This window comes from Triturus cristatus, chromosome 1_2 (genome assembly GCF_964204655.1).
Source record: "Triturus cristatus chromosome 1_2, aTriCri1.1, whole genome shotgun sequence".
NCBI classification, from domain to species: Eukaryota; Metazoa; Chordata; class Amphibia; order Caudata; family Salamandridae; genus Triturus; species Triturus cristatus.
Genome location: NC_140580.1, coordinates 1114699334 through 1114724753, shown reverse-complemented (window position 1 = coordinate 1114724753; position 25420 = coordinate 1114699334). Strand labels below are relative to the sequence as shown.

Genomic DNA, 25420 nt, shown 5'->3' with positions numbered 1-25420 from the left:
ATTGTACGTATGTTTGAATTGTATACACGTTGGAACAATTGTTCTATTGTCTGTTATGTGTTGTTTGTAATCGTTCATTGCAATTTTAGAAATGATGTTCCTCTATGAACTGCATATTCATTACAATGGATTATTGGTTGTCATAATCATTTATTGCATGACACATTTAAGAATTGCTGTGTGCTTATTGATTTTATTGAACCACGAGTTCTGCCCTTGTTTTTAAGTCACTATTCGCAATTGTATCCAGCAACTCCTGGCACTCTAGACTATGGTCCAATTACACGGCTCCGTAGGACCACAGATAGACATCGTAGGCCCCGATGGAACTACAGGTGTAACGCTTCGGTGAGTCTTTCCACTCTGACTCTTACCGACGCACCGTCACGACGTGTACGGTTACCCGGTGCGCTTTATATACTTAGAGCGCATGCGCCCCCGCTCCCTCCGGTTGAGACGCTACGGGAAGCACGCTCTGCATTAGAGGCAGGTAAGCACGCTGGTTCTCTTCTCGGTGATTAAGCATACAACGCTGGCTATTTGGTACTTATATCACTCACTTTGCTCCCACTTAGAACGGCCAGTGTCCTGGAAATGAGAAGCCCAAATTGAATTCCGTTTCCTTTGAGATATACTGCAGAACGGATTGAGTCCTGCATTAGAGGCAGGTAAGAACGCTGGGAGGTCTCTTCTCGGTGTTTAAGCATACAACGCTGGCTATTTTGGTACTTATATCACTCACTTTGCTCCCACTTAGAACGGCCATTGTCCTGGAAATGAGAAGCCCAAATTGAATTCCGTTTCTTTTGAGATATACTGCAGAACGGATTGAGTCCGCGTTGCAGGTACTGTGATTTTTATAATTTTATGTCCCCATCCTTGCATCAGAGCGAGCAGATCGCCGACCCGGCCCTCACACTGTTCAATTCTGTTTACTTTCAGTTCGAGTGTCTGTGAAATATAACCGACCAGACCACACACAGGGTCATTGAATTATTGCCACTAGTGATCCAAGGTTGAGCCACTCCTGGATTTACGCTAGGTAAGCATACACCCGCTCTGGCAGGTGTAAATCGCATTAGCTATGCAACATCCTGATCATCTGTTTTGCCCCCTTTCCTAGACCATTAAGTCAAGCTAAGGACTTCGTCAGGTTGCCCCTCTTCCCCTGTTGTCCTGAAGAAGACCCGCATGGTCAAGGCATCAAATTACCTTTGCACCCTAAGACGGGTCGAAACTTCGACACCCCCTTATAAATGAGCCTGGTACACGTCCCTTTCCCAACGTGCTAAAATATGAATTGGTTTCTGTACAGAAAAATTGTAACTGTATTCATTGATACGTGACCAGGACACCTTGTACGGTGAATTGTAAACCGTGTATTTTGTTACTTATCTTAATTCTTCTATTGCTCTTTGAAAATTCTCTTCTCACACATTCACCTCTCAGCACCCTTACTTTATGCACGTTCCCTCTGGAGCAACCATGCGCCGAACTTTATATAATCAAAAATTGTTGTAAATAAATAAATATCGCTTAATCAAATAGTGGATGTTGCATCGCTTCATGGAGAAGTGTCAAATTGAGTTTCTTGAGCTATGCTAAATGTAATTCAGCTCTAAATTTAACAAAGAACTAACGGGATGACATACTGCTGGTTTGTTAAGTATTGAGTCAGGATCATTGTTTGTTGTATTAATTCGATTCCCAGGTCCCTGACTTTTTGGGACAACCCCATTTTTTGTAATGGCTACTCTACCAGAAGTCACTCTGTGGGTGGCCTCCTATTCTACCAGGAGTCACTCTGTGGGTACAGGTTGGCTGCCTACTCTACCAGGAGTCACTCTGTGGGTAGCCTCCTATTCAACTAGGAGCCACTCTGTGGGTAGCCTCTTATTCTACCAAGAGTCACTCTGTGGGTAACCTCCTATTCTACCAGGAGTCACTCTGTGGGTACAGGTTGACTGCCTGCTCTACCAGGAGTCACTCTGTGGGTGGCCTCCTATTCTATCAGGAGTCACTCTGTGGGGACAGGTTGGCTGCCTACTCTATCAGGTGTCACTCTGTGGGTAGCCTCCTATTCTACCATGAATCACTCTGTGGGTACAGGTTGGCTGCCTACTCTACCAGGAGTCACTTTGTGGGTAGCCTCCTATCCTACCAGGAGTCACTCTGTGGGTACAGGTTGGCTGCCTACTCTACCATGAGTCACTCTGTAGGTAGCCTTCTATTCTACCAGGAGTCACTCTGCAGGTACAGGTTGGCTGCCTACTCTACCAGAAGTCACTCTGTGGGTGGCCTCCTATTCTACCAGGAGTCACTCTGTGGGTACAGGTTGGCTGCCTACTCTACCAGGAGTCACTCTGTGGGTAGCCTCCTATTCTACCAGGAGTCACTCTGTGGAAAGCCAACTATTCTAACAGGAGTCACTCTGTGGGAAGCCGGCTATTCTAACAGGAGTCACTCTGTGGATAGCCTCTTATTCTACCAGGAGTCAATATGTAGGTACCCACCTATTCTACCAGGAGTCATTCTATGTGTACAAGTTGGCCTCCTACTCTACCAGGAGCCACTCTGTCGGCACACGTTGGCTGCCTGTTCTACCAGGAGTCACTCTGTGGGTAGCCTCCTTTTCTGAAGACAAGAAATTTCAGGACTATAGCACAGCAAGAATAGGATGTATTCTTTTTATTAAAAATTCCTATATCACAAACTGTATAACAATATTGTATCCAAAACTGCTTAATGTATTGCAGTAAACATCAGAAAACAGCATTCACATAAAAACACAACCATAATTAATCATTCACAATAATTCATGTTTAACGATTCTAATCAATAGTTACACATAATAAATCTAACATGAAATAAAACACTTAAAATAAAAATAGAGAGTACAATAAAGATTGAGATATAAAAGCAACAAATACAATTGTGTCCTCTTGTCGACGCGTTTCGGTGCAGTATATATTATGTAACACCTTCTTCAGGACCAACACTTTAAAAACAGCTCTCACTAGCAAGTACAATCAATATAGAAATGGGGCTTCAAGATCGTTATCCTAAATAGCCAGGGGGGAGTGTGTCAATTCACTTCGTCCCTAATGTCACACTTGTGTCTTCTTATGATTAATCCTCAATTCTCGTACATATTTAATCGTACAAAGCGTTTCATAATTTGTAAATCCGCAAAGACAGTAGTATGTATTTATTTCATATTTAGCCTTTCCAATTGTTTTCAATGTAGTTCAGTGCGTTTTAATTATTCCTCACGTTATCAATGTAATCGTGTAATGAACATCCGAGAACCTCGTGAGACGAGACGCTACGTGTTTTAACAAGGAACTGGCCTCTGCTTGAATGTAATAATAGCAAGAGAACCATCGATAACGTGAGGAATAATTACAACGAACTGAACTACAAAGACTTGATGGGTGGGGAATTGGTTTTTTGGATCAGAGATCGGTGATAAGCGGTGATAAGTGGTGAGCTGTGTGAATTCCTGGAGTTTCTGAATTTTCTGAATTTTTTCAAAAAAAGAAAAAAAAAACCTTACAAATATTTGAATTGTCCATTATGGGGAAGCTATTAAATGCTCGTATTAAAGCTAAGCAACGCCGACAGCAGGCAAAAGCGGCAGAAGAGGCAGCGGCTAAGTTAACAGATGGAGGCAACTCAAAGGAAGATGACTCGGTACATTCATCGGAGAGTTCAGAGGTCGAGGATGTACTGATAGAAAACTTAGTTCAACTGAGTAAGGGGGACAAACCCAATGATTTACATCCTGTAGGTCAATCTAAGACTCTTGAGCCCCCTCAAACTCCTCTACCGCCTCCGCCGTCTAAACAATTTCCTCTGTTTGTTAAAAAAACACTTCTTCTCTCGCCCAGTAAAGCGTCCTCTTTGAACTCTCTAGACCTGGAACTAGGTCAGATTCAGCCTATCGGCACAAATAGAGTGAGTTTTGCTGTAAGCCCCCCCCCCCCTATAGGCTCTGCTCCATCTGCTGTTTCCATATTTGATTTAAAAAAGATAACAACTGACTTTGCGGATGCTAAAAAAGAAGATGCTAAAAAAGAAGATTTAAGGAGCACAGCAACACAGCCCTCTGTAGTATATGACAAGGGATCTGGCGGGGTGGAGGCAGACCCCTTCGGCCCTCTGTTAGAGATGGACACAGAGACTGAGGGGGAAATGAGGATGTTTGTGAATCTAATCCTGGATGATGTGAGAGAGATTAAGAGGTCGCAAAATGTCGAACTAACTGCGATTCATCAGAGACTGGACAAAATGGACAAAATCGAGGAATTAGTTTCCACTTTTCCAGTTCGCCTAGTTGAGGCGGAGGAGAGGATCTCTTCTTTAGAGGACCAAATGGTTGAAGTGAAGAAAGAGTCCAAAGATGTTTCTAAAATAACAAAGGCTCTTGAGATTAAATTGGATGATTTGGAGAACTACAACAGAAGGTCCAATCTACGTATAGTGGGAGTTCCTGAAGGAATTGAGGGGTCAGACATGCTCGCATGGGTGACCACGTTTCTTCAACAGGGGGTGATACCGGAGCATAAAGAGGATCTTACTATCACCAGAGCTCATTGGGTTCCTGCTCACCCATTTTCGAACTCTACTCTCCCGCGAACTATCCTGTTAAATTTTGCAGATGTCAGGGTCAAGGAGCAAATTTTGTCCAGGGCGATCCAACAAAGGCAGTTCCCCGTGAATGCTACGGTGAAATGCTGAATTTTTTCTGATATGTCTGCAGCAGCGGCTAGACGTAGGAAAGAGTTTGTTAAAATTCTACACTTATTTAAAGCCCATGGGGCCCAAGCAATGATTGCACAACAATCAAAACTTAGAGTGTTGATTAAAGGGAAGTTCTATAGAATGGTATCTGACGTGGAGGAAGCACAGGAGCTGCTTCATGGAATCCAAAATGGCTAGTCTGGACATAAGATTCAGTACTTTAATATTTCTTGTGACAATCAGTATTATTCACAAATGTTTTTATTTTATTTTACGTCTGACAATGTTTATTGGTTCAGGGGGGGGCACGGTCTTGGGGCAGTCTTGGGGCTGAAGGGGTGTAAATCCACGACACCTCATGTTAAGGGAAAGGTCCCTGTGGCGAGCGTGGGTAGAGGGAGGTAGAGGTAGGAGGGTGCCACAGGCTGTAGAGGGGGGTGGGTTTGGTAAAAAAGTTAAAATTGTAGTTCTTGGCAAATTTATTTTCTTTTCTTTCTTATCTCTGTTGCTTTGTCAATTGCTGGAGATAAACATGGTTTTTGTGGTGGATCTTGTGGTGGACATAGATCAGGGTATAGATTGCTTAAAGGTCTGGAAAAAAAGGGAGAAAAATGTGTTATTGGTTTTAAGTAATTACTTTAGTGACTATTAAAATAGGTTTGAAAATTATTTCTTTTTAATGTGAACGGCCTAAATAATAAGAAAAAAATGCGGGCAATAGAGACATGGATTTTGACTGAAAATCCTGCAGTTATACTTCTGCAAGAAACTCATATTCCTATCTCAAAAGCAGATAATTTCAGTGGGCCCGATTCACAGAACTAACGTAAGACAAAATCCTAAACTTACTACCATTTTCGTATTCACAGAAGGCACTTACTCATTTTGGTATTCACAGAAGACACTTACTCACTTCGGTATTCACAGAAGTTAGGAGTCCTAACTTTAGGACTCCTAAATGCCTTCTGTGAATACCGAAAGTATTACAATTAGGATTTTTCTCAGTTTAGGATTCCTAAAGTTAGGACTCCTAACTTTACTACTACTAAACTGAGAAAAATCCTAATTTTAAGGCTTTCGGTATTCACAGAGGGCATTTAGGAGTCCTAAACTTAGGAGTCCTAACTTTACTACTACTAAATAGAGAAAAATCCTTATTTTAAGGCTTTCGATATTCACAGAAGGCATTTAGGAGTCCTAAAGTTAAGAGTCCTAACTATACTACTACTAAACTGAGAAAAATCCTAATTTTAAGGCTTTCGGTATTCACAGAAGGCATTTAGGAGTCCTAAAGTTAGGACTCCTAACTTCTGTGAATACCGAAATGAGTAAGTGCCTTCTGTGAATACCAAAATGAGTACGTGCCTTCTGTGAATACCAAAATGGTAGTAAGTTTAGGATTCTGTCTTAAGTTAGTTCTGTGAATCGGGCCCTCTATGTTTAAAGGATGGGCCTCTTACCGGGGCTTTTCCTTTTTTTCTGAGTCACATAGAGGAGCCGCACTTTTTCTTAATAGGAGAATGGAGGTGGAGATAATTCAAACTGATGCGGATAGCCAGGGTCGGTGGTGCTGGGCCACATGTAAATTAAAGAATAGACCATCGCATATCACCTTTGTAAGCTTTTATGCCCCTCTGAATGACAGTTCTGCAATTTATGATGAAATGTTTCAGTCCCTACTGATGGTTGGCGGGGATATTGTGATTGGAGGGGATTTTAATATCCTCATGAAACCGAATTTAGACTCCACCACTGGTGGGAAAAAGCAGTCGAAACCTAAATCATTCCAGACAATCATGAATAATCTAAGGACTTTCGATCTTGTTGATCCTTGGCGTTCTATAGATCCTCATAAAAGGGAATATACTTGCTGGAAGGGAAGGTACAAGTCATTTTCTCGCATTGATTTTCTTCTTGTTTCTTCAAAACTTAAAAGCCGGCATCATCATCGGATTTTACCAAATGGCTTTTCCGACCATGCGATGTTAGTTGCTGAGTTTGTGTTGGATGAAAGCACGAACGTCCTGAAACGATGGGTCTTTAATAAATCTTATTTGTCTGATGAAATATGGGTTACTTTTCTTAAAAATGAGATCAGGGAGTATATCGAACGAAATCTGGGGACAGCCCCTATCCATGTTGTATGAGACTCACTGAAGGCGTTTATTCGGGGGGTAGTCATAGGAAGGGACGCAAGGGAATCCGTTATTTTTAGGTTCACAAAAAATCAATTGCAGCAAAAAATACAGGTTTTAATAGATCAAAAGTACCACAATCCCTCTGTCAAGATACAGAATCAATTAAATGCCGCAAAACGGGAGTTGAGTGCACATTACTTCGTAAGAAGTGAGGAAATCTTTTGTAGACAAGCTCAAAAAATATATGAACATAGTAATTTCACGCGTACATTTCTGGCGTGGCAGGTTAAAGAACAAGCTGCAGCGAATGTAATTCGATCTCTTAAATCTCCAATTAGTGGTGTGGATACTTCAGATGCGGGAGAGATAGGGGCAATAATGTTGTCCCATTATGAGAATATTTATACGTCACATCACATCACGGATCAGCAGAGATTAAACGATTTTCTAGATAAATATTGTCTCCCTTCCCTTCCTCATCTGGAACAAGAAGCAATGTCGTCATCATTTTCGAGCGATGAATTAGAGCTGGTAGTCAAAAGTCTCTCCTGTGGTAAGACCTGCTGCCCAGATGGATTTCCGGCTGAATTTTTTGCTACGTTCTTTAGCTCTCTCTCTGAGTTTCTCCTTTTATTAGCAAATTCTATGTTGGAGGGTGGCCCAATTCCAGCGTCCTTTTACGATGGAACAGTGGTCAGTTTTTTGAAAAAGGGAAAGGAAGCTAAAGACCCAAACTCCTATAGGCCCATAACATTATTGAATTTGGATTATGAAATTATCACAAAATTGCTTTCTATTCGTTTTAATTATGTCTCTGCGCAATTGATTCAAGCAGAATGGCTTTATTGCAGGCCGTCAACCCTCACCAATACACACTATCTGATTGAGGCATTAGATTATTTTGAAATACGGAAGGTTCCGGCTTTAGTTCTCCTTTTAGATGCAGAAAAGGCTTTTGATTTGGTGGTTTGGGATACACTTTTCTTTATTTTACAACGTTTTGGTATTCCCCTTCAAATCATTACCCTAATTAAAAATTTGTATCAGGGGGCAAAAGCTCATATCCTTGTCAATACATCTATGGTGGGCTCGATCTCAGTGCAAAGAGGGACGAGGCAAGGCTGTCCACTATCCCCCGTCCTTTTTGCTTTTTTTATTGAGCCTTTAGCAGTTGCAATCAGAAAAAGTAAGGCTATTTCCCCGCCTATTGCTGGCATGGATAAGATCAAATTATACGCGGATGATATAATGTTGCTGTTGAAACCTGAGATGCATTCGCAAATACAGTTTTTTTCTGTTTTTACAGAATTTGAAGCTCTAGGGGGTATCGAATTAACAAAAAGAAAACTGAGATTCTAATCTGTGGTAATATAAATCCTGAATTGCACCCAGATATTCAGAGTTGTATTAACAACAGACCCGAAAGGTATCTGGGTGTCTATTTTTCGTCTTCAGTTCGTGATTTGTATACATTGAATTTTGAACCCTTAATTCAAAAAGTTTGTGATATGTTCTCACGATGGAATCCATTGCCTTTATCTATTCTAGGCCGGGTGGCATTAATCAAAATGTCAGTACTTCCCTTATTTAATTTTTTGTTCTCCACTATTTCTTGTTCCCTTTTTTTTCAAAAGTCGAGTCCTTATTTTCAGCCTTTGTTTGGGCAAAAAAGACTCCTCGAATAGCCATCAAAACCCTATATGTAGATAAGGAACAAGGAGGCCTTGGCTTGCCAAGCCTGAAAGACTACTATTATGCATACTTCGCACAGTATCTTTCAGGATTTAAACACTCAATACCTAGAGAGGCATTGTTTATTAATTTCTTTTTTTTATAAATCTGTTTTTATTTTGCAAAAACAAAGAAACAAACAAAATGGTTACGTCACTTACATCACTTTCTGTAGATCTATGGTTACAAGTGTCTACCAGTTAGGGCCAGTATATTTTATTTAGTACCTCAAAGCAGTGTCCGGTTAGTCCGCGGTTTCCGTGCTGGGCCGGCGGGCCTGCGGCGGCTCACAGATGTTACCTCTGAATACATTCCAGTTTGCCCACACTTCCCCCCATTTTCGAGGGCACCCCGCACTGTATACACAGTCTTCTCTTGCAGCATACACCAGTCCATGTCTCTTTGCCACTCGGCTAGTTTAGGAGGAGCCGATGCCCCCCACAGGCGTGCGATATTTCTCTTTGCCACCATTTGCCCAAGTGCAACCCATAGTTTCCCCCTTGCAGGTAAATCCGTGGGGTCCCAAATGTTCAGAAGGCAGCGATTGGCCTCTGGACGTATTTCCACCTCCCACACCTCCTGCATACAAGACACCACTCGCCTCCAGTATCTCTGCACACCTGGACATTCCCACAGGATATGAAAGAACGAACCAATCTCCCCGCAGCCCCGCCGGCAGAGCCCCTCCCCCCCCATCCCATCGCCTGCAGTCTCGTGCAGGATATATACACTCTATGTAATATTTTGAGTTGTATGAGTCGAAGTCTCGCCGATATCGCCACCTCCCTCGGGGATGCGAGCGCCTCCACCCACTCCTCATTATCTATTTCTAGACCATCCGCTATCCATTTCTCCCTGAGGGACTCAAGGGGATCCTGAGGATTATTTATCAATTTAACTTAAATGTAAGTGAAATGGCGTGTTCCGGCATGTAGCCGGCGAGCAGTCTATCCTCGAGTGGGGATGCCTGTGGGGGCTTGGTCCCTGGTGGTATGTTAGCCTGAAGGGAGTGTCTAATCTGCAAATATCTGAAATATTCGGTGTTCGCCAACTCGTACGTGTCTTGCAGGTATGCAAAGGATCTAACCCCCTCGGGCCCCCACAGGTCCTTGATCTGCGAGATACCAATAAGGTCCCATCCCCGGAAACCCTTTGTACGTCCCAGGCTACCCAGTCTTTCAGAGGCCCAGAGTGGAGTTGCCATTGTGAGGGTAGTAGCCCAGCCGAGCTTGCGGTGTGCCGCGTGCCATATCTGCACCGAATGTTTCGTCGGCCCCGTAAGCCTATATTTACCGGGTTTGGAATAGAGTGCTACCTCATAATTCCCACCGGGGAGCAACCATCGGTCCATCCCGTAAGCGGGGTCGTTGCCGTCCCTATACGTTCCTTGGTTTATCGCCGACAAGTGGGCTGCCCAATAGTACTTGCGGATGTCCGGTAGGGCTATTCCCCCGTCGTACCATCGAGTGTGAGCTTTTGCAGTGCAATCCTAGGTGTGCCCACCCAGAGGAGGGACCGCTGCGCTGCCTCTACCGCTATGAAGTATGAGTTCGGCACGACCTCTGGATAGTTTTGGAGGGCATAGATAAACCTTGGGAGCGCAAACATTTTGAAGAGGGCCGCGCGGCCCAGTAGGGATAATGGGAGTTTCTGCCATGTATTGGCGTCCCTTTGAAGCCGTCGCAGGGGTGGTAGTAAGTTCCTCTCGTATGTGAGCGTTTTGTCAAGTGAAATAAAAACTCCTAGGTAACGGAACCCGCCCTTCGCAATGGCAAGCAGGCAGTCCACGGGGAGCCGGGGAGGGCCGCCATAAAGGACATAGATTTGGGACTTGCCCCAATTGACGCGGAACCCCGAATTTTTCCCGAAACTCTTAACTATGTCCATGGCTACCATGATGGACTTCCGCGGCTGGGTTAAATAGAGGAGGATATCATCAGCATATAGTGAGACCTTGTCCTCCCAGCCATCTGCCCACCGCATCCCCACGAGGGAGATGTCCTGCCTGATCCATGCTGCGAGGGGCTCAAGGGCGAGCGCAAACAGGAGGGGCGAAAGCGGGCAACCCTGCCTGGTCCCTCTCTCTAGTTCGAAGACCTCCGAGACCTTGTTGTTAATCACAACCTGCGCCAAGGGTTCAGAATAGAGAAGACGCACCCACTCTATAAAGAGGGGGCCAAAGCTCAGCTTACGGAGCACCGCAATCATGTAGGGCCCTCGAGGGTGTCGAACGCCATGGTGGCGTCAAGTGACACCACCACCGCGTCCTCTCATATGGTGTGGCACCTCCCCAGTACCCCGTTCAGGCGGCGGATGTTGAGAGCCGTATTGCGGTGGGACATAAAGCCGGACTGATCCGGGTGGATTAGTGCGGGGAGAACAGCGTGCAGCCTATTGGCAAGAGTTTTCGCCAGTATTTTCGGTTCCGCATTTAGTAGCGAGATCGGTCTGTACGAGGAGCATAGCTCCCCCGGCTTTCCCTCTTTCGGGATAGCCACTATAGTTGCTATACGTTGGTCTCGCGGCAGCACTCCCTTGGCTTTGCTTTCCTCAAACATGCGTTGGAGGTGCACCCCAAGGGCGTCAGGTTTTAGCTTGTAAAGCTCAAGCGGAAGACCGTTAGGTCCGAGGGCTTTGCCCGGGCGAAGGTCGGTTATTGCACGCTCTAGTTCGGCTGCGGCGAGTGGAGCCTCAAGTGTCTCCCTGTCAACCTCCGACAGGCAGGGCATTTGGATATCCCGCAGAAGGGCCACAGAGTCCTCCTCGGAGCGATCCGTCCCGCTACTGTATACCTGTCGGAAACTCCGCGGTGATCTCGCGGGGCTCCGTAACCAGGGTCCTCGCCTCCGTTGCAATTTCTGGTACCACTTTGGAGGCCCTTTGTTTTTTTTCCAGCCAGGCTATAAGCTTACCCGCCTTGTCTCCTTGATCGTATATCCTACCCGCCTTGTGGTGGCCACCACTTGGGCCTTCTGCGTGACCAGCTCCCTGTATTCCGCCGTTTTGAGTCGCAACCGATGATGCACATCATGGTCACTGGCCGAGCGCGCCGCCTCCTCCAGTGCCAGTAGGTCAGTCTCCACAGAGGTCAGCTGTGCCGCCCTCTCCTTACGGCTGCCTGAGATGGCTGAGAAGGCCTCTCCCATAAGCACTGTTTTAAAGGCCTCCCATAGAGTAACCGAGGAGCCTACCGATCCGTCATTTTGTGCGAAGTAGCGCGTTATGGAACGGGTCAGTTTTTTCCTGATATCCGCATTTTTAAGGTACCAGGCATTAATTGGCAGCACGCAACCCTCCCGTCCCCGACCCAGCGTGACGTGTACATAGACTGGCGAGTGGTCGGAGATCCCACGCGCCAGGTGCAGGGCCTCCCGTATCACAATGTCATGCTGCAATGGAGTCAATATATAATCTTGGCGGGAGAAGGAGTGATGCGGCCCGGAATGGAACGTAAACTGCCTGCCCGTGGGATGCATTAGCTGCCACAAATCCGTCAGCCCAAAGGCCTCGAGAAAGTCTATCAACCACCTCTGCCCCGTGGGCGTTTCCCTAGGGGGATGACGGTCCTGAGTTCCCGAGACCACCGCATTAAAGTCTCCGCCAATGATCAGTCGACCCTCCGGTAGGGTAAGCAGGAGCCTGCCCAGGTCCGTGTATGATTGTGTTTGCAGACCTGGGGGGACATATGCAGATACCAGGTTTAATCTACGGCCCTCCCACCTCCCCCTCAGTACTGCAAAGCGGCCCAGCGGGTCCGTCTCTGTGCGGTCAATATGAAGGGGAAAGGAGCGACGCAGAAGAATCCCCACTCCCCTGGAGCCAGAGGTGAAGCCGGAGTGTACCGCCAAAGTGTATCCCCACCTGTTGAGGGCCTGACATGCATTCCCCATCAGGTGTGTCTCTTGTAGTAGCACTACATCAGGAAGGTGTCGTTTAATAAACTGCAGAACTATCGTACGTTTTAGCCCATCCCCCAGCCCGTTCACGTTCCACCCAAGGACCTTAAGACTTTTCTCCCATGTGCTAGCCATAACCGTTGCTGTAGAAACTAGCCAGCCCCTGCGCACCTGTGTTGCTGCTGACCCTGTAAAAGATGCAAATGTGTGACCATAAGACCTCCCCAACCCTTCTCCCACCCGCCCATCCACCCACCATCATACAACAGAACAGAACATACACGGGACCCACTGCCCCAATACTGGTCCCGACCTTAGCAAAAAACCCAGTCTCCCCCCCTGAGCGCAACCCCCCCCCACCCTGCTCCCTGCTCTGTAGGTTTCAAACTACCCACCTCCCCAATTAGCAGAGCGCCTGTCGCCCTACCCCTCCCCAGAGAGAGATAACCACCCCTCCCCAGGAGAAACATCCCTGCTGGGGAACGTGAGCCGGCCCCAACTCCGACCGCCGTGTCCGTAGTGTCCCCAACAATAAGTCCCTTAATTTACGGAGCAGTACGGATCAGTCAATGCTCCCACTGTAGGCGAGTGTCAGAGGGGTCCCCCCTCCACACAACTGCGACACCACCCCGGACCCTGTGCATGTTTCATACGTTACTGTTCGGCGAGACGCAGTTTCACAGCCCGAGGCCCCATCATGCCGCCGTTTCCTGGGTTGAGTCCCAGCGGGGACTGTTCAATCTGGAGCGCCAGGTCTCTTGGCTCCACTCATCGGCCTTTGGTCTCTCCTCCGTCGAGCCCGGGGAGGCGGCTCCGTCCCCTCCCCCGTGACTCCCGGCACTCTCCCGCTGCTCGTTCGCTGTCGTCGTGTCGAGCCATTCCTGAACTGCCGCCGGCGAGGTGAAGAAGTGGGACCTGCCCCCCGCGAGTATCTTCAGTTTGGCTGGGAAGAACATCATGTACTTGATGCCCCGCTCCCTGAGTGCCGCCTTGACCCCGAGGAAGGAGCGCCGCTCTTGCTGGACTTTCAACGTAAAGTCGGGGAAAAACCGGATAAGGGCTCCCTCGCAATGTAGGTCCCCATGTAGTCTGGCCATCTGGAGGATGGCGTCCCGGTCTCGGAAGTTCAAACTTTTGGCAATGATTGTTCGTGGCGGGGCCCCCGGCTTAGGTCTGGGGAGCAGGGCTCTGTGGGCACGTTCAATGGTAACGAGCTTGGACAATCGCTTCGGCTCCAGCTGCCTGAGAATTAAGTCTTCGAGAAACAGCTCTATACTCTGCCCTTCCATTCCCTCCGGCACCCCAACGACGCGGATGTTACTCTTCCGGGCCCTTCCTTCCTGGTCCTCGAGCTGAAGCGCCATTTGGCGGTGTTGGAAGACGAGCTCGTTCACTCTTCCCTCGAGCCGCTTCTCGGAGGCCTGGAGCGCCTTGATGTCTGCCTCGTTGGATTTCGACGGACCCCTGGGCATCGCGTACTTATCCAGGTTATTAGTTTGCGGTTTTGTTCCACCCTTGGGCCGCATGTTGGGTCTCCGCCGCTGCAACCCGGGTCTGCTCCCAGTCCGATCGCCGACAGTCGTTGGCGGGTCTTCAGCACCACCGCAGCTCCGTGCCCCGCAGTAAAGCCGGACCGAGGGCTGGCCCCGCTGCCGCACCGGACGCCGCGGCCCACCACTCCCGGCCACTAGCAGCCACACGGGGCTTTTCTCACCTCAGGAGCAGTCCCAGCCCGAACCGGATCCAGCGAGCCCCGCACCCGAGCGGAGGACCCAATTCCGCACTCAGCGTCGTGCCACTTCACAGTTCCTTGAGGTAGGTTGGCTGCTGGCCCCTCGCAGTCAATCTGTGGCCCCTCGGTCCGTGCCGCACCCCCACTCATCACCCATCACACTGGGGCACATAAGTCTGGGCAGCGGGGCGTCTCCCCTTCGTGCTGGACGACGTGAAGCGCTGCGGCAGGGCAGCCACAATGCAGGTAGGGGCCCACGCCGCTCCTCCACCGGCCGCAGGGTCCCCTTCCGCCGTGACCGCCAAATTTCACTGGGCGGGGGGGGGGCAGATAAGGAGCCCGGCCCTCACCTCAAGCCCAGCAGCGATGGTAGGCCCCGCCTCCGTCCGCGCGAAGCGTAGGCCGCAGCCGGGGACTCTCGTAGTCCCGCTCCCGGCTCCAGGCTCCAAGGCCGTAGTCCAAGGCCGACCGAAGTGCCGGAGAGCGCCGCGATCTGTCCCCGCAGGAGACACGGACCCCGCCCGACTCGCGGGGCAGGAGCGCCACTGGCAGGGTAGCTGGTGCCGCCGAGTGGAGGCAGACAAGCTCGGATTCGGTGCCGGATAGCAGGGAACTACAGCGGTCCCGGCGGAGCTCGGTATTCAGGCGGCCATCTTCATCGGCACCTGGCCACGCCCCCATTAATTTTTTTTTTTACTTAATTTGTAAAGAGACTAAAATTCCCTCGCCACTCTCGATATTCAAATCACCTAAATTAGTTAGATATAAGGTTCTGAGCTGGTTTTTGAAAAAACGCGATGTTATGCTGAAAAGGTACTCACTCTCCCACCTGAATTTAATAACTCCACTGAGCGATGCTGTCTCTAGATTCGGGATTAACATGGGATCAGAAACTATACATAACTGGGCCAGATCTGGGTTCATAACTTTATCGAACTTTGTGAAAGATGGGGCATGGCTGACTCCTGATGAGATGGCTATCTTAATCTGTGGAAACTTTCTTCTTATGGGTTCATATGTTTTACTGTATAAGTCTCTGGTTCAAATCGATTTAACGCAGAATAGTCAATTCTCACATTTAACAAATGATCTTTTCGTGTCCCCACTTCTCAAAAATCCCGGAAAATGGAGAAGAAGCTTAGCGCAAAGCAGGGAGGAGGATGTAAGCGCCAAAGCAATTAAAAAATGGCAGAAGTATGAAAGTCTTAAATTAACTCATAATTCTTGGAAAACTTTAAATAAATTTAACTTTACGGTCCTGAGAGGTGCCAACTGGCGACGAATGCTTTTTTTTAGTAAGTGGCTTTTATATTACACCCCCGCAACTATTGCTATAATGTATAGTAGTACGTCGCCTACTTGTTTTAGATGTACTCAATCGGACCTGGCTAACTGGTCCCATATAATGGCCTTTTGTCCTAAAATTAAGACATTCTGGAAAGGAATGTTCTCTTTGCTTTCTCTTCATTTACATTTTACGATCACTAGTTATGAAAATGTAATTATTTTTGGATTTGATCCAGAGCTTAACTTGGGTGATTCTCTGGCGAAACTTCTGTATATAATAGTAGCAGTGGCCAGATCACTGATTCTTAAGTATTGGAAGACAGAAACAGTTCCAACTGTAGATGAGTGGTATCAAAAAATTAAGAGAGTCAGGAAAAGTGAATTTATATTTGCTCAAAGGATTGGGGCATTGCGTAAATTTACCAAAATCTGGGAATCCTATTTTGATTGAAATTACTTGATTGATTATGGTAGTTGAAATTCGATGTTTATTGTTAAGAATTTTAATCTCTATGCTTTTTCGTATGCTCTCTGGGGATATACTGTATTGATTGTGTTGAATGGTTTGCCAAGTACTCAATAAAAACATATTAAAAAAAACAAAAAAATTAGTTTGTGAGATTTAAGACTTGGACTGAATAAATTTGTTACCTATGACAAAAAGTATGAGAAAATCAGTGAGAATGTTTGCACATTAAATACGGAATGTTTGTGGTACTTTCAGCATCACAGCATGTGGATAATATGATGAAAAGGGCCTGGAGTACCTGGAGTAACTGTGTGGTTAGAGTCGGTAACACATTACTCCTCCCTGGGGGTGGGGGTCTGTGTCCAGATTTTCAAGTGGCTGGGTTCCACTTTTTGACATTATTTTTAAAAGTCTCCCGCCCCCGGATACCAGTGATTTGCTTTCCAATACCCCTCTTCCTCCATCTGGCCAGTCCACTCCCTGGCCGTCTCTTTTTCTTTTCTCCAGCACCTTCCTAGATACGCCAGATGTCTTTCCTGGCTCTTAGAACCAAAGTGCACCAGAAGCATTGGAAGACCCATCATGTAAACCAGGAAACAGATGGCAAGTAACAAGATGAAAAGATTTTAAATTGTTCGTTTTGTTTTTACATTTTGTCTCTTTAAAACAGGGAATTACACTATTGAGCCAAAGTTACTGAAATTAATGTTTACTAACTATAAACCTATAGTAGCGTAATAAACAATGTCCTAACGAGTTCACAATGAATAAGCTAAGAGGCAATTACATTTTTAATATGGACTTGATAAGTGGTAAATGACCTCAGTATATGCGGAACGAACAGTGGAATGTCTGTCCTTCACGTGGAGCCCACTCTCTGGAATGAAACTCTCCTAAGTGCGCCCAAACGTTGGAAGCAAGAAAACTGTGGCACTATTCGGTGCGAGATCCTTTCAAACGCAAATGTATCCTAAGCAATGGTAGCATAAATGTTTTACCCAGGATCACACCATTTGGGCAAGCGGCAAGGCGGGATTTGACACCACGGTTTCTCTAATGCAATGGCTCTGTTTGTCTCCTCCGCCTCCAATCCAGGGTTTGCAGGAAAGAAAAAACGCCGTATGCATGGGTGCTTTGCAAGAGCTAAGGGGCATATCAGCAACAACCGGCGATAATTATCGCTAAGCGCACTTAGCGCTAGGATAATTATCGCCGGCTAGTGTGGGTTTTTATCACTGAGATAGCGTGCTATTAGCAACGCTTATCGCAAAAGCGATAAAAATCCTAGAGCTAACTGCCAAACGTGAGATTATCGCTAGAAACCCAGCGATAATCTCACGATGTTTGGCGTTAGCTTGATGATAGGACCTCACATAATTAGCCATGATATCCACCTTCCATAGTATATCATGGCTAAATCAGTCCTGAAGCAGGCGTAAGGAAAGTAGCGATAACAGGGGTTATCGCTACTTTTCCTGCCGCTATGCTTCATAGCGTGGGGCTTGATGATAGGAGAAATGTCGCTTAGCGACATTTCTCCAGTCATGTCAGGTCAGTAACGCCCACTTTGCATCTCATTAGAGATGCAAAGCTGGGCGTTAAGAATATGTGCGCTAATGGAAGTTTTCACGCGATAGCATGACCTTGCTGATTAGGCGATAAAATTATCGCCTCTTTTCGGCCGAAAACGGCCGCAAAAGCAGAGATAGTTTTCTATCGCCGCCTTGTAGATATGCCCCTAAATTAGCTTACTGTAGTCTATTCACTGAAGCTACATTTCAAAGTGTACAAAAGATACGACAAAGCAGCTTTAGCTGTGCACGAACCCTGCCTAGAAACATGCTAGGTAAACCTAGCGTGATAGATTCACAAAAGGGAGAAAAGCAAAAAAGGAAATGTATTATTTACTAAAATAGCATCAACAATCCAAGCAAACTGTGGATTAAAATGCCTCAAGTTCAACACAAGAAGAATAAGAAGTAACCAACCGGGCAGATCCTGCCAGTGCTTAATTTGTGAATGAATGAGTGCCACGCCCAAGGCTCTGTTTGCAACCCTTATATGCTGCATCTGTTTAATCCATCACCAGACACTCCCTGCCCGTTAATCTCACTGTTACCGGTCCTTGCTTCTCCCTGTCTGGTGGTTTCCCGTCTAACCTTTTCCTCATTCAATGGCTTCCTAAGGCACTGGACTTGCTTCATTAGCTTCCTAGGCACTGGACTTGCTTCATTGGCTTCCTAGGCACTGGAGTTGCTTCATTAGCTTCCTAGGCACTGGAGTTGCTTCATTGGCTTCCTAAGCACTGGACTTGCTTCATTCGCTTCCTAAGGCACTGGAGTTGCTTCATTAGCTTTCTAGGCACTGGAGTTGCTTCATTGGCTTCCTAGGCACTGGAGTTGCTTCATTGGCTTCCTAAGCACTGGACTTGCTTCATTCGCTTCCTAAGGCACTGGAGTTGCTTCATTAGCTTCCTAGGAACTGGACTTGCTTCATTGGCTTCCTAGGCACTGGAGTTGCTTCATGAGCTTCCTAGGCACTGGAGTTGCTTCATTGGCTTCCTAAGCACTGGACTTGCTTCATTCGCTTCCTAAGGCACTGGAGTTGCTTCATTGGCTTCCTAGGCACTGGACTTGCTTCATTGGCTTCCTAAGCACTGGAGTTGCTTCATTAGCTTCCTAGGCACTGGAGCTGCTTCATTGGCTTCCTAAGGCACTGGAGTTGCTTTGTTGGATTCCTAAGCACTGGAGCTGCTTCATTAGCTTCCTAGGCACTGGAGTTGCTTCGTTAGCTTCCTAGGCACTGGACTTGCTTCATTGGCTTCCTAGGCACTGGAGTTGCTTCATTAGCTTCCTAGGCACTGGAGTTGCTTCATTGGCTTCCTAAGCACTGGACTTGCTTCATTCGCTTCCTAAGGCACTGGAGTTGCTTCATTCGCTTCCTAGGCACTGGAGCTGCTTCATTGGCTTCCTAAGGCACTGGAGTTGCTTCATTAGCTTCCTAGGCATTGGAGCTGCTTCATTGGCTTCCTAAGCACTGGAGCTGCTTCATTGGATTCCTAAGCACTGGCGCTGCTTCATTGGCTTCCTAAGCACTGGAGCTGCTTCATTGGCTTCCTAAGGCACTGGAGCTGCTTCATTGACTTCCTAAGCAGTGGAGTTGCTTCATTGGCTTCCTAGGCATTGGAGCTGCTTCATTGGCTTCCTAAGCACTGGAGCTGCTTCATTGGATTCCTAAGCACTGGAGCTGCTTCATTGGCTTCCTAAGCACTGGAGTTGCTTCATTGGCTTCCTAAGCACTGGACTTGCTTCATTGGCTTCCTATGCACTGGACTTGCTTCATTGGCTTCCTAAGGCAATTAACTTTCAATTGAGTACGGAACTAACTTCCAGGCCCCCAGCAGGCAGTTGCCTCTACATAGCCCCCACCACCTACGCATAGCCCCCCAAACACATACCATGTAGCTATATCCCTAACACGCCCCCACAAACAGCACCTATCAAGAGGCCATTAGCACAGGGCCTATTATTAACAGCTCTCATGTCCTTAGCACATCTTCCCTAACATGGTCCCAATACATCACCCCTAACACGCCACTTGTAACATACTGCCTGTAATTCACGCTCCTAAGACACGATGCTAAAACACAGCCCCTAACATATGGCCCATAACTCACGCCCCTTAATTCCCAGACCCTTAGCTGTAGTCTTTAGCTAATGATCTCCTACACCTGGCCCTTAATAAATGGGTCCCAGCCCATGACACTTAATAGTAGGGACCTCAGAAACAACATCCAACAGAGATGATGGACGAAGTGCTGGCACTTTTCAACCACTCTCCCCCCATCAAGAGATCTGGGTTGAATCAATTGTTCTTTTGCTCACTATGCCAGCCCAGTTCAAACCTAGCCATATGCATATCAGTCGCGTCCTTGCTCCTCTTGGTAACAATCCAGCCCAAACTGCCAGGCCAGGTCTTCCCTGGAGCGGAAACAAGCATCCTGGGACCGGTTTCAGGGTATCACCCCTCATCAGCCAGGCTAGCTTGAATCGTGTGGCATAGCGAACACAGGACCCACGTCTGGGTATACCCTTGGCCACTAGGGCGAACGTAGCAAACACAACAAGATGATGGACGGAGTGCTGAAACTTTTCAAACACTCACGCCCAGTCAAGACAAAGCAACAGCATCCATGTTTATCACGTAGTGGACCGTAGTTACACTCAAGTCTTGAGTGTGGCCACAATCAGTTACTTTTGGAGAGAAACCCCTGTTCCTCGTATCCTTCATTCATTAGCACCTTCCCTCATGATTCTCCAGACTGGAGAGGGATGAACCCTACCACAGATCATTGATAATATTGGGAGCTTTTGTTTTAAAAACTAGAGAATAAATACAGACGTCTCCATCATCACAGCCTCGGACATTCAGGCGGCCATTTTGGATCGGTCTGGAAGAAGAGCTGCGCCCGAAGGTCGGGGTCGCCATGGACTCGCTCTGGAGCATGAAAAGAGGCTCTTCTCGGTAACACAGCTAAGCCTGCTCTTTCAACTAGAGTTCGCTCCTCTGTAAACACGGCCCTCCAGGCATTGTCCTGATGCAGCAGCCTGGCTAGTGTTACAGGGCAGAAACAAATATTGGTTTTCCTGTGTGGACTCTGGCAGTCTCCCATAACCGTCCGCTGATACCTGTTTGCAGAAGGCCGGGGTGGGATGGCGGCTGGCTCAGAGCAGGTCCTGGCAGGAAAAAGTGCCTTTTCTGCACAAGTTTATTTTAATGAATGCAGATTTAGGAAACAAAATGGCACATGTTTTGTGCTTTTGTCTGGCTTTCTCACTAGGCTCGGCCCGCGCAAGAACTGTAAGATGAGTCTTAAGGACAAGATTTGAAACCGACGTAGGGCCGGTGAACTTTTGTCGTTAATACAATAAATCTACGATACGCCACCACTTATTCAAAGTTTCCATATTTCACAGGCAGTCAGCAATTAAAACATAAGTTTATTACAGGGAATGATTCACAGGGAATAGTTTCATACCTTTTCCATTTTGCTTCTGTCAATTACAATAGCAACAATAGTAGTAGTTGGCGTAGGGCAAAGTTTGAAGTTTCTAAGTGCTCTTAATAAATAGCGTCACAGTGATCAAATTTAGCGGTACCCATGAGTATCAAAGTTAGAAGTATTATGGATTGTGCTGGCATTTTCAGATTCAGACTTTGCGATGGAGAAAGTTGCTTCAGGGCCAATGAATATTGTCCACAACTGGTGGCCCCACAAGGGATGAGTTGTGGTAAAATGCGCAGGTACCTCTTTGGAGATTGGCATTCTCTAAGACCGCCCCTGGGCCTCTGCGAAGATGCCCCCCCGCAGACTGAATAGGATGGCACCCTAAGGGACCCACATTTTCACCAGTCCCAGTTAACTTCGAAATCCTCCCTTCAAAAAGCTTACTCTAAATATTCTTTACGGTGCTGAGGAGTACAGCTGTACATTTTATATAGGAATTTCTATGAATTTTCCAGATTTTTAAAAAGCTTCTTCCTAATCATATTTTGAACATCTAAGAAGCCTGACAAGCTGAAACTTAATAGATAGACTAAATGTGTGTTGAATGTGCTACTTATGGTTCGCTAGATCCTATCCTCTGTAACTATCTCCTGATACCCCCATCACGCGTAGTCCCGGCCACATTCATAACAGTATTTTCAATGCATCTGTAACTGATTTGTTGAATTCCGCGGCCATGTTGCGCGTGGCACTCCATTATTCACCATATATAACTAAATTATGAATTAATTAATTGATGAACTGTTATTAGTAAATGTAACAATTACACACAAGGAAACTTACTTAAATAGTACAATGATGGGAGAACATCGCTTTGTATACAACCAACCCTTCTTTGTCCCTTGTTCAGCACTCTGTGTAGCTTCTTAAAAGCCTTACAACTTGGGCACAGTGTCTTTGTTAGAGAAGAGAAAGAGCTATTGACTGGCTCAGTGACTCACAAAAGCTGAAGGTCAAGCTTCCTCCCCTAGGAAATTGACGTCCCAGCATGTGGGACTTTAAAGAGGGGAAGAGACCCCACTCTCCCAGCTCTCAGCTCCCCACTGGCATCTCAGGGGCCTCAACCCCGGGATTAGGGTCATGGTTGGAAGGAAAGCCTGAGCTTTAAATAACTTCTAAAACTAATCCACTTCTGACCATCACAAAGTCAAGTCCATCCTGGAATAGTTGCCCGCTCGTCCGGTGGGAACGCGGCCATGTGAAAAGGAATAGTTTGCGCCGGCCAATGGCCACAGCAGGGCTATTAAGAAGATGATGCAGGAGTCAGTCTGGAAAAGTGTAATCCCCATTCTGAACAGTTTAACGATCTTAAGGGGATTAGCCTGGCAGGGAGCCAACATTGTATGTGCCCCTTAATCTGATTGTGGTTTGAAGGTTTTAAGTTTTAGAAAATTGAAGGGATTAAAAATTTGTGATTTGGGTCAGTTAGCGGAAAATCGTTTCATTGGCGCAAGGCCCCCTGGGACTTCTGCAGAAGAGCAAACATCTTGCACATCCAGAATTTGAGAAAAGGACGCTGGGAACTTTTCAGGCAGAACCAAAGCTTTGCAGATCAGTTGTCCACAATAGTCGGCAAACTCCTAGACTTCATCACCGTCAACAGTTTTTTAAAAACAAGGGGGCATATTTACAAGCCCCTATCGCCACAGGAACGTCGTAAAAAGTGATGTTCCTGTGGCGATATGGGCTTCGCCTTATTTAAAAGGCAGCGTTAAACCACTTAACGTGACTTAAAGCTGTCTTGCAAATAAGGCACCCTTTCACGCTACACTTACAGTAAAAGGGGTGGGCAATGGGTGCTGCGGTGGGCGTTGCGCCGCAACACCCATTGATTTTGACTCTTTCCCCTATTTACAACGGTGGCATAAATAGAAGGCAGCACCAAAATTAAGACCAGGTAAAACCTGGTCTTAACCTGGCGAAACGAGGAGAAATGCTTTATTTCTCCTTGTTTTTGCTGTTTCTATGTGTGCTGCGTTGTGCAGCACACATATAAACAGCAAAATGCCATGAATTATTGTTTATGTGCAGGAAGGTGTACCTTCCTGCACACAATCATTAAAAAATGACCATTTGCAACTTTTATTTGTGCTGCACAACGCAGCACACATAGAAGTTACAAATCGCCATTTGTGATTGTTTATGTGCAGGAAGGAACACCTTCCTGCACATAAACAATCATTCTCTCAATGCAGGCACCCTTGCACTGGCGTTGACAGCAGGGAGAAATGCTGGGGTGTACTGCATTATTGTAAATATGGCGCATCCCTACGTTTCTAAAGTGACAGAGCACGGCGTTAGCAGTTTTGGAGCTAACCCGCGCTCCGCCACTTTCTTGTAAATATGCCCCTAGGTGGATTAGGTGTTGTTTGCCAGAATGAACCATTGATGGAGCGTCAGGCTGTAACATAACATAACAGGTGTATTTGTAAAGTGCACGATTACCCGTAGGTGTCCTGGTGCTGAATAACAGATATTTATTGTTACCCAACTCAATGGTACTCATTTTATCGACCTCAGACGGATGAAAGGCTGAGTGGACCCGCCAGGATTTGAACCTGTGACCATGAGGTCAAACACAGGCCCCTGCAGTGGCTGCTTTAGTCCACTGAACAACCAGACCCAACTGTATTATGCAAACTCAGAGGAGTGTCTGTTCTGTCTATTTTTTATTTATAGTTTTATAATATTTTTGTGTGAATTTGTAGTGCCTTGTATCAAGCCCCTGCTGTAGCAAAGCACGCCCCCCTCTCAGCTCTACAAATGCCCCTCATCTCTCTGACCCTCAATACCTCAGTAAATTAAAGAATATTAGCAGTTTCACTTTGTATACAGTGACTTGTAGGTCACTCAGGCTTGTAGTCACTCTTCGAGTGTGAATAATGACTTCAAGTCCCAGAGTGCAAAGGACGGCTGGCTGACAATTCAGGAATGGCTGCCATCAGGGCCGGTTTAGGGCGGTGCGAGCGGTGCCACCGCACCGGGCGCTGCCTTGGGGTGGGGGCGTCATGTTTATTGTCTTAAAACACCAGATGCCACAATTTTCAAGAATCAATAAAAATGTCACCATAACTCCGGTGATTAATGTTCTTCCTGGAGACAGCCTGGAGCTTTGTCTGGCAGTGGAAGTTTTGACTCATCATAGCCAAGGTTATTATGCCTGTTGCAAAGAACACGTCCCATTCACATCAAAAAGTGCATATAATATAAATAGGTCAATGGGTTATCGCTTTTGGCAGAGAGATCCTTATGTTACTTGCAGTTTAAAAGTTAAAAAGCCTAATATAGAGCAGTGAGCTATCAACTGTCAACTGCAAGGAATATATTACAGCTATATGTTTTTTGCCCAGTCTTTCCTTATCCTAATATTGCATAAAGGGTTCATTTGGGTAGAAATCAATTCTTATTATTAAAGAAAACCCCTAACAATGGTGTTACATTTTAAATTCTGAATTTGTGCATTATCAGACCAAGGACTCTTAAACTATTGTGCCTACCAGTATGGATGCCTTGTGACTCCTACACCTTGTAGGCCCCTGTCATATGTAACATATCCTATACACTGATTTATACACGTATGATTGTCTCCATGCAACGTATGTGTGATGTAAAGTGTTCTGACACCTTAAACTGGTATGAGTGGCGCTATAAAACTAAATGAATCTAAGAGACAGTGGTTATGGAGACTTGAGGGGCATTGTCAAATGGTGGTAGTGAGGGAATCTGTGGTGAGGTGGTCATTGGGGGGAGTCGGGGGGCGCCAGCAAGCATATTCGCACAGGGCGCCACCAGTTCTAAAGCCGGCTCTGGCTGCCGTTGCATCGTGTCGCTAGCCAGCCCTTGAAATGTGCTTTGATTAAAGTGTAAAAAGAGATCGAAGTAAGCGACCATAGAGTACTAAATCCTGCTGTGCCATTGACTTACCTCGGCTGACGGGCAGAGCGTCCACAGCATCCTCGATCCCGGCTTTGTAGTACGTGATGCCCCTTATCATGACGACGGGAGGCTTTGGTTTGGCCGTCGCTGGGATGCCAGCGAGTTTGACTTTAGCAGTGTCCTTCTTTGACTTCTCTGGTCTAGGTACCCGCTCCCTGGGTATCTTCGGCAGTGCCTTGTCACCTAGGTTCTTTTTGGGGTTTACATACTTGATGGCCTCTTTGCTTCTTTGGCCTGTTGTGTCCTACAAAGACATGAACAAATGGATTCAAGAAAGCTTGCAAGAACCCAAGCAGTGAGGTCTTTACAATCCATCCTCCACCCTTTCAGCACACACAGTGAATTATGGGATGCTGGCTCAGCCAATCAGGTCTCAGAAACTCAAGGCACTTTCCACCATACACCAATCAAAACAATCAG

At 46.6% G+C, this 25420-nt stretch overlaps 1 protein-coding gene across 1 annotated transcript in view; it reads right to left on the bottom strand.

Moving 5' to 3' along the window:
* Positions 1–25420, bottom strand: part of OLFML2A (olfactomedin like 2A) — a 262018-nt gene that overhangs the window by 62427 nt on the left and 174171 nt on the right. The window contains exon 5 of the mRNA XM_085613763.1: positions 24989–25244. Coding sequence (XP_085469889.1) covers positions 24989–25244 — 256 coding nt within the window. The remainder of the gene's footprint in view (positions 1–24988; positions 25245–25420) is intronic.